General features: G+C 48.8%; 1 protein-coding gene across 1 annotated transcript in view; it reads left to right on the forward strand.

Annotated features, from left to right (window-relative positions):
- NIBAN1 (niban apoptosis regulator 1) overlaps positions 1–9,114 on the forward strand; it is a 143,910-nt gene extending 134,796 nt beyond the window's left edge. The window contains exons 13-14 of the mRNA XM_012736170.3: positions 2,336–2,447; positions 4,377–9,114. Coding sequence (XP_012591624.2) covers positions 2,336–2,447; positions 4,377–5,479 — 1,215 coding nt within the window. The 3' untranslated portion in view covers positions 5,480–9,114. The remainder of the gene's footprint in view (positions 1–2,335; positions 2,448–4,376) is intronic.
- The last annotated feature ends 269 nt before the right edge of the window (positions 9,115–9,383 follow it).

Raw genomic sequence — 9,383 nt, forward strand, 5'->3', positions numbered from 1 at the left:
CTTAATCAAGAGAGACTGGTTTCAAAGGAGCCCATGATCCAGAGTTTCTAGTAATGAAGGATATTGTATCAGTGTCAAGACCTTTTTAAACATCTGGATTTATAGAATAGTTAAATTAGGGGATTATGTCCTTCACAGAAGGAGCCTTTATTTTGCTAAGATATGTTTCCCTTGGTTAATTTGCATCTTCCTAGATCTGTGGTACTCAATCCTAGCGATCTACTAGAATTGTCTGGGGAGCTTTAAAAAAAATGCTGACTCCCCAAGACCCACCCTTAGGAATGCTAATTTAATTGGCCCAGGGAATGAACTATATGGCACAGTTCAATCAATTCAATATCGAAGACCTGTTTTGCACAGTTGGGCACATCGCAGCAGTATAAATGTCCCTAGAAGTTATTCTTTTCCATAGAATTATTTAGCTGGTGGAAATGTTAAAGGTTCTCTGTTTCTTTACTCAGCAAAGATGTAGTAAATATGCATCAGATATGATCCAGGCCTTGCGCCAGGCCAACGTCCCTGCGGTCCTGGAGTTCACAGGGTAGAGGCAGGAGACAGGCAGACAGGCTGCCGAGTGAGGGGTACAGCAGGAGCCTTATGGGGAGGAGTTCCAGGGACAGTGCCAAACTCTGCTCATGGGGTCAGAGAGGACTTCCCGGAGTCATGCTTTCCTCCAGCCCTGAGGGATGAGTGACAATCAGGAGAATAAGGAGAGGAAGACCATGAGCCTGTGCCCTGCGTTTAGCAGAGGAGGAGACAGCAGGGCAGGGCAGTTATGTGGCCACCCAGTGTCCCACGGCTAGGCCAGGGAGCGTCCAGTCCCCTGGGCAGTGCTCTTTCCACATCCGTGTGTCAGTCTTGTCTTCTAGACCCTCCAGGGGTCATTGCAACTCATGTCTCTTCAATCCTTTGACTTTCTTTGTGGGTGGGTAGAAAGGGGCCCCATTATTGCCTGCTGTGATCTGGTCCTGGCACAGCACCCCAAGTCCTAGCACTGAGAGGTGTCTGAATGTGGTGGCTTCTGAGTACCTGCAGTAAAGGCATCAAATCCCGCTGCTGAGTCCCTGATTCTCTAAGAGCCACCTGTGGGGAGCCATCCCCCAGGACCATCGGGTACAACGATTACTAAATCAATCCCTGGGATATGATTTGGCACATTTTGATCTCTGCCCCGTCCTCCTGCTGATAATAAGCAAACCATTTGGAAACCCTTGGAGCACAGGGCGGGTAAGGGATTTTGCATCATGCCTGGGCTGTGTTAGAGGGACTCAAAGAGGAGTGTCAGGGCCGGTTGGAGGGAAAGAGAAGCGTGTTCCTGAAGAGTCCTTGACTAGAGAGTCTCCCAACCTGAAATGGGGCCCCATTCTAATAAACAGACATCTCCTCTATGACCCAGCAAACTCATTTGCAGATATATACCCAAGAGAGGTCCTTCAATCCACAAAACAATACGTACAAGAATGTCCAGTGCAGTTACATTCATAAAGGTCAAAAAGTGGAAAAATCTCAATTTTCATTGATAGGAATATGGATAAGCAATTTTAGTTTATCCATAAAATGAATGCCATTGATTAATATAAAGGAATAAGCTACTAACACGTGCAGCAACATGGATGAATCTCAAAAACAGACACAAAAGAATACATGATTTCATTTATATAAAGTCCAAGAACAAGCAAATCTAATCTATCATGCTAGATATCAGACCAGTGCTTTTATCTTGGGGAAGCCTGGAAGGGGGAATGGAGGAGCTTTGTGTGTGTGGGGGGGGGTGATGGAATGTTCTATCTTGATCTGGGTTATGGTTACCTGGATATATTTATGTATTTTAAAGTTGAGCTATACTTTTAAAATCTGTACCTTTTACTGTATGTAAGATACCTTAATAAAGTACTGTTAGTATAAAAAGAAAAAAGGAAGAAGAAAACACTTTGGTAATGAGGGAAAAAAGGAGGCTTCAAAGCCACTGATGAGGAAAGCCACTTGAGATGATCAAAAATCTTTGCTGTCTTCCCCCATGAACAGCAACGGATGTGTGTGTCCAGTACGAGGAAAGGGAAGGGAACTGCCAAAGGATCATGCCACCCACTATCGTGGACTGTTACTAGAAATGGCGAGGTCACACATGGTGCCCAGCGTAGTGAATTAGATGGAAGGGAACCCAATAAAATACTGCTGAATTAAGTTGTTATTTAAACATCTTTTGCCTTTGGGCCAGCCTCAACCTCCTCCCACGCACCCCAAGAAGGGCATCCTGAGTGGGAGCCACCCTTTCCAGCTCTCCTCTAAGAAGGGGCATCTCAGCCTTTTCCTCTTTATCTTCTCTCACTCTCAGGAGCTTCAGAAATACGAGCAGTTCATCTTTGCGGATCACACCAACATGATCCACGTGGAAAATGTCTATGAGGAGATTTTACACCAGATCCTCCTTGATGAAACCCTGAAAGGTAAGGAAGGTCACCTGGTGCCGGGAGGAACTCCCCGCAGAGGGGGGTGCTCCCAAAGTAGGACTCGTAAGGCCAGTGGAACTGAGTGGGCGAGGTGGGGGACCCCCGGGAGTGGGGGGAGGGCAGGAAGGACACTCACCCTGCCTGTGCATTCACGACGCGCACGCACTGTGCTGGCCCTTTGGGTGTTTATTTTCTCTTTTGGTACAAATATGAACTCTGTGAGATGGGAATTTTCAGCTTCGTTTTGCAGATGAGAATACTGAGGCTTAGTGAGATTAATCCTTGGGTGCGTCATGACAAAAGAAAAAGGGCTCTTCTCAGGCACAGGCTCACGACCCCTCCCAGAGCCAACAGGAGGGGACTCCAGCAGCGAGGCTTCTGCCCTGTGCCCTCGGCACCTTCCTGGCCTCCCTCTAGCCAGGCAGAGAAGGGCACAGGGCGATGGCACGGTACCCTGCACGCCTGGTTAGGACTCGAGCATCTGATGTCCTGTGGAATCAGGCCTCGCCTGGGATTGCAGTGTGGATAGGGAACTTTTATAAAAACATGCTGGAGAGGGCCACCATCAAACTGTGCACCTAAAACAGGAGTAAACTCCATTGGAAGGTCTTGAGTAGGCGTCCTCAAACTACGGCCCGAGGGCCACATGCGGCCTGCGGGTGTTTTTGCAGCCACTGCCTGTCCTGCTTAGCAGCCCACTCATCCGGGGCCCATAGTGCACATGTGTGGAATGTGCCCCGCACTCTCCAACAGCCCTCCAACGGTCTGAGGGACAGTGAACTGGCCCCCTGTTTAGAAAGTTTGGGACCCCTAGTCTTGAGTATCACAAAAACCCCTCTACAAAGAAAACTAACCGAGAACAAGCCCCCAGGCCACAGTAGCTCATCACGGGGGATCCAATGAGAAGGAATGTGAAGGTGTCAGCACAGTGTCAGCATCAAGGAAGGGCTGGGTCCAGCCCACTGCCAGCCCGCCACTGCCAGCCCACCTTTGGGTTTAGAAATAGACTCCTATGTCTATGGCCGTAGCAGCCTGAACCTGCCCCATCTCGTCTGATCTCAGAAGCTAGGCAGGGTCAGGCCTGCTCAGTACTTGGCTGGGAGAAAAAGACAGCTTTCCTAGACACTTCACTGTGTCAGAAAATTATCTCAGTATACAGATTTTCTTAGAGAAGAAAACTCTACTGCTAGCTGCTGAAACATTATGCTGAAAACACAAATCTATGTGGTCTTTGGTCTGAATGCCACCCCCTTGGATGTGACATTACTGGGCATTACAACCCCTGCACAGGCATACGCAGAAGCCTGTGGTAAAAAACGTCAGCTGCTGTTACTGTTTTCGCTTCCCTCGAGACCTTGGAGACTGAGCTTGGTACACAGAGATCTCCATTTGGGACACTTCAGGTCCACACGGCCCCCCATGTGCCTGCTCGTTGCTGGGTGCACATTACACATTCAGGTCACACTGTGGGAAGAAGAGAAGTGGAAGGTCTGCCCCCGCCCCAGAGGAGTTTCAGTCCGGTTGACAAACTGGCGCCACATATATTAGCAGCTAATAAAATGTGCTAGGGCCTCCTTGGGTGATACAGATGATGCGATTGTAGGCCAGGAGTGCCTTGAACGCAAAGGCCGTGTGTTGTTCATCTCTGGATTCCCAGTGCCCGTCCCATGTTAGCTGCCCAGCAAATATTTGCTGTTTGAATAAGCGAATGGATGAACACTACAGAGGCGCAGGGTTTGGAAAGAGTTCAGGGTCTTCTGGTCTTCAGGGAAGGCTGCCTGGAAGAGGGTGGTATTTGAAATTGAGAAATGAGGTTAGCCAGAGAGGCTGAGAGGGGGCTTTGTGGCTTCTCAATAAAACCAGAAAATCCAGGCCTGGCCAGGGTTAGGGTGTTAATGCCACGTTTTGTTTTCTGTGGTCTTTCAGTGATAAAGGAAGCTGCGAGCCTGAAGAAACACAACTTATTTGAAGACAACATGGCCCTGCCCAGTGAGAGCGTGTCCAGCTTAACAGATCTGAAAGTCCCCACGGGGTCCGGCCAGGCCAGCCCTGCCAGGGGGGCCTCTGCCGTCCCGCCGGGCGTGCTGGGCGGCGAGGCCCTGAGTAGCGAGGTCTTCCAGGAGGCGGAGGAGAAGGAGCCGGGGGCCCCGGGCGCGCCGGCCACGGGGGAAGGCCCTCCGCCCGGTGGGGCCGGGCAGGTGACTATCTCCAGCACGGGCGGTCCCGTTGGGACTCGTGTGGCCGCAGAGGACACCGCGGGGCTCCCGGGCGCTGGCCCCTCAGAGCTGGAGTCCCGAGGGGCCCTGGAGGCCGAAGGGCGCGAGTCGGGCCCTGCCTCAGGCTCCCTGCAGGAGCTCAGGAAGCTGTTGACGGAGACGGTGGAGGTGCCCGCGGAATCTGTCCTAGCAACTGACGAAGATACGAACGAGGAGCCCCTCGGTCCCCAAGAAAATGAGAAAGGAGCGGCGGAAACCCAAGTCTACACTGAGGCCCGTCAGGCGGCGGCCTCCCCTCAGGACGACCGCGAAGACGCGGAAGCCAGCGAGAGGGAGGCGCGTCCTCCTGCGGAGGCCGAGGCCCCTGGCGGCGGGCTGGGGGGCTCCGCAGAGGGTCGCGGCCCCCTCGCCCCGCCGGCCTGCGCGGGGCTCCCCGAGGGTGGCCGCTGCCCAGGCCCCACGGAGGAGCCCGCAGGGGAGGCGTCCACACTGGCCGCCCCGGGGGCGGGAGAGGCCGAGAGTGCCGCTGCGGGAGAGGCCACGCTGCAGGAAGGTCGCGCGTTGGGTTCGGGCCCCGCCAGCCCCGGGGGCTGCCCGGCGGCGTCTGAGGGACGGGCACGGGCGGGCGGGGAAGGCAGCCCTGGCCCGGCCGCCGCGGGCGCCAGCACAGAGGCGACCCCTGCCGCCCGCGCCCACGAGTGCCAGTGGGTGGTGGAGGACGCCCCCTACGCCGCCGCCCTCGAGTCTCCGGACGGGGATGGGAAGGAGGGAGCAGGCGCTCAGGAGAGCTCCCCAGAGCAGCCCTCCGAGTAGCGAAAGGGACGTTTGGCAGAAGTCTTTCTTTGGCAAAGCCAATCAAAGGGTTACAGTGATGGCCACACTTAGGGGTTGCGTGTGAGTTGTTACCAAAAATTAAAAAAAAAAGATGTATTAATTATTTCCTTAATTTGAAAACTAAAAGCAGAGGAAATGCACGCAGGGCGAGGCAAACCTTTGTGGAATCGAACTGTCCTACCATGCATTGTTGCTTGAGTGTTTCAACAGGAATTACAAAGGCAACGTCCAGCTTGGGCTGAGGGAGCTTGGGGTGTCTGAGGGGGAGTGGTACCGCAGTGAAGACTGAGAAAGCAGTAAGAGCACGGTTTTCGATACACTCTGCACATTTCCGTGGTGCAATATTCTTATGCACTTTAAGGCTTTTTAATTTCGTATATGAATACAAATGTATACTGCAACTCTAGCTGCACCATCTACTATGCCAACTTCACCGTCTCTTAAGAACTCAGCATTTGTCCGCAGCCAGGCTGCACGAAAGAGGAGTTCATGAGCAGTCACCCCTGCCGGGCACAGCCACACAGGGCCAAGTGTGCCCCACAGATCCAGTGAAAAGCTGAACAGAAATGGAGGGAGGAAGGTGTGGGCTGTGGGATTGTCTGGCTTGTTACTAATCCTGCTATCACTTTCTTATTAATTAATCTTGTTGATTCTTAGGAATTAATCACCTTTTAAGAAAATTCAGATGAGGCAAGAAAATCTCACTGGTGTGTGTGAGACTGACAGCATTCCAAATTAGCCTTCCACTGTTAAGCAAAGGGCTTAACTAAGTTGTCAGGCTTAAAACCTGCCAGTTAAACAAACATTGTTTGAACAGCCACTGCATGCCACGTACTGTATTGGGCTTAGGAATTAAAAAAAAAAAAGATAAGGTGCTTGTTCTAGTGCGCATTAAAAGGCCCCAGGGAATTTGATCTAAAAGAGGAAACATGCTAATTTTCAAACTATGACAGCTTTCTCTCTTTCCATTCAAACAGTCCTGATTCCTTCCCAGAAGGGAATGAAATGAATAAATAAGTAAATGGATTATGACAAAGCCAAGGTATATACCATCAAGTTCCAAAATTGTTACCAAAAGTAGAAATCATTTGTTTGGTCATTCAGCAAGTTAATTGAGTCCCTGTTAGGTACCAATCTCTAGGGATACCATAGCGAGAAAGACTCTGTTCTTTCCCCCTGGAACTTACATGCTAATGGAAATAGACACAAATACATCTTCCAAATTGATCATGACCTATAACCATTAATGTTAAAGACGAAATGGACTTACTTGTAGAAGATGAAGAAGAGTGTTCTATTTATTATGCTTCAGAAAAATACCAGATTATTTCCCCAAATTTTCAGTCCCAGGTACTGCATCTTGAAGTTTCTTTCCACAGATATTAATATTACATCCCAACATATTGTCCTAAGAGTTTGTTTTTATCATCACCGTCCAGTAAGTTTATATCAGTGCTTTAGAGAATTTGCCCCATAATTCAACCATTGAACAAGGAATTATAATATTGTCCTCCCCACCCCATGAAGAATTTTTTGGATTTCTAGGTGATAAGTAATGAATAACATCAGGCCAGGTGCCGCGGTGGCTCACGCATGTAATCCTAGCACTTGGAGGGTGAGGCGGGCAGATTGCTCAAGGTCAGGAGTTCAAAACCAGCTTGAGCAAGAGCGAGACCCTGTCTCTACTATAAATAGAAAGAAATTAATTGGCCAACTAATATATATAGAAAAAATTAGCTGGGCATGGTGGCACATGCCTGTAGTCTCAGCTATTCGGGAAGCTGAGGCAGGAGGATCACTTGAGCCCAGGAGTTTGAGGTTGCTGTGAGCTAGGCTGACACCACGGCACTCACTCCAGCCTGGGCAACAAAGCGAGACTCTGTCTCAAAAAAGAAAAAAAAAAGTAATGAATAACAATCAGTGTCCATATGCTCACATATTGAATTGCTATATGTTTTCTTGGGGTGTTTGGATCCTCAGGTCTAGGAGGGATCCCATTGTTGGTAAAGAAGGTAGAGGCCGCTTCTCCCTCGGTCCCTGCATCACCCTGGGCCTCACTCCTATCCTGGCATTTAGCACGGGGCATTGAAATTATGTTTACCTCCTGTCTCTCCCAGAGGCTCCTGTCTTCAAGGACAGAAACTCGGGTTTAGTCATCATGTGCGCTTCCTGCTAGTAACCCGCAGCTTTGAATAATGGCTTCCTACCTCCTCAAGACTTTAATATCCCCGGCACCTAGCACAGGAGCGCTCAGGAAACATGGGAACTCCACACCCGGCACGCCGCTGTGCTGGGACGACTTGGGGCTTGCTGCCAGGCAGGGAGACAGACGGTTTTTAATAGAACTTTCTGCTCCTGTTGAGTCTTAAGTCCAAAGTCCAAGGAGCAGGCGGCCAGTTGCGCTGCCCAGTAGGGCAGGGAGCCAGAGGAGCAGCGCCTGGCCCTGCAAAGACTGCCCCTCTCTCCAGGGCACAGGCCCAGCCCAGGCTGGCCCCACCTGGAGCTTCCCAGCTTCCTCCCTTTGCTCACCTCAGGGCTTCTTGCACCCCCTGGAAGCTGAGAGATGTTTTTTTCAACCCTAAAAGAAAGTGCATTTCACTGCATTGAATGGATGAACATCAGCGCCCTTCCTTCATTCACCCTGGGGGCCAGAGAGCACTGGGCACTGAGTGGCAGGACATACTCAAACAATTTTTCTGGATATATTTCACAAAAGACAAGTTCTCTAGAATAAGCAAGACGATTGTTTCATTTGAAGATGGAACAGGAAACTAAAGTGCTAAAATATTCTGTATTCATTTTAACATATTGAATGGAATGACTTCCTATTACAATGAGTTTATCTTGCTTTTTGTACAGACTTGTAGGTGCTGCTTCAGTGATTTCCAGATTGGAGCAAGGTTATTGTGATCTAAATGAGCAGCACGAAAAACTTCCATGTGCTGCTCTGGGGATCTCTCCTGTGGGCAAAGACATTAGAAATGCATGAAACCTTAAGACATGGCTTTTGGCTAAAACTTAATGACTTTAAACTAGTTATGTTACTGTTGACCTTTCACAAAGAAAGAATATTTTCCTTGAAAAAAAAAATGAGCTCACTTTTCCTTTGTAGCTTGGAACAGAGACAGTAGTGCCTTGCATTATGCAGTGTAAACTCTCTTTTCAAAAAAAAAAAAAAAAGGGTTTTGGAGACTACAAAAATAAGACTCTAATTTTTCCAAAAGCTTTCTGACCTTATGCATTTTATTATAAAGCTTCTCGAGTCTGATGTTGTAATCATTCATATCAGAGCTAGTGATTTCGAAGGGTTTCACAATTCTCCCAGACAAAAGTGATTTTAATGCATTTTAACAAGTGCTAAGTGATATGTGCTTCACAGCAGTGTCAATATGGGGAAGAGAAGGACATCTCTGACTTAAACATAAGTTGGCAACATATGCCTTCTTATTTTACTATAAACACACAGCCTTCCATAGTCTGCAACTTCAAGAAAAGAAATCTACACTGTGGCTTGATTTTTCTGGTCACTATATAAAGTAAATACTTAAAACACTTTGTAACCACGTATTTACTTTGCCAAGTGCCTATATTCTAATAAAATATTTGTCCTCGAAGAGCTGTCCAGATGTCATTTATTTGGAATAGGGCTGGTTTCATCTTTTAAGCAAATGTCATACTTAAGCTGGGAGGAACAGCCCTCAGAAATGAAAAGGTGAGTCACTCTTGGTGTTGTTATGGAATTTTTACTTTTCTGTTGTCAGGAAGGAATCTACAGGGAAGCCACTTAATGTCAGGTGTAATTACGCTTTGATAATGCATATGCTTATTTCTCTTAGGAATTGGATCACATCCCTAATACAGCACTGGGCAATTACTCTTGACA

Source organism: Microcebus murinus, chromosome 23 (genome assembly GCF_040939455.1).
Source record: "Microcebus murinus isolate Inina chromosome 23, M.murinus_Inina_mat1.0, whole genome shotgun sequence".
NCBI classification, from domain to species: domain Eukaryota; kingdom Metazoa; phylum Chordata; class Mammalia; order Primates; family Cheirogaleidae; genus Microcebus; species Microcebus murinus.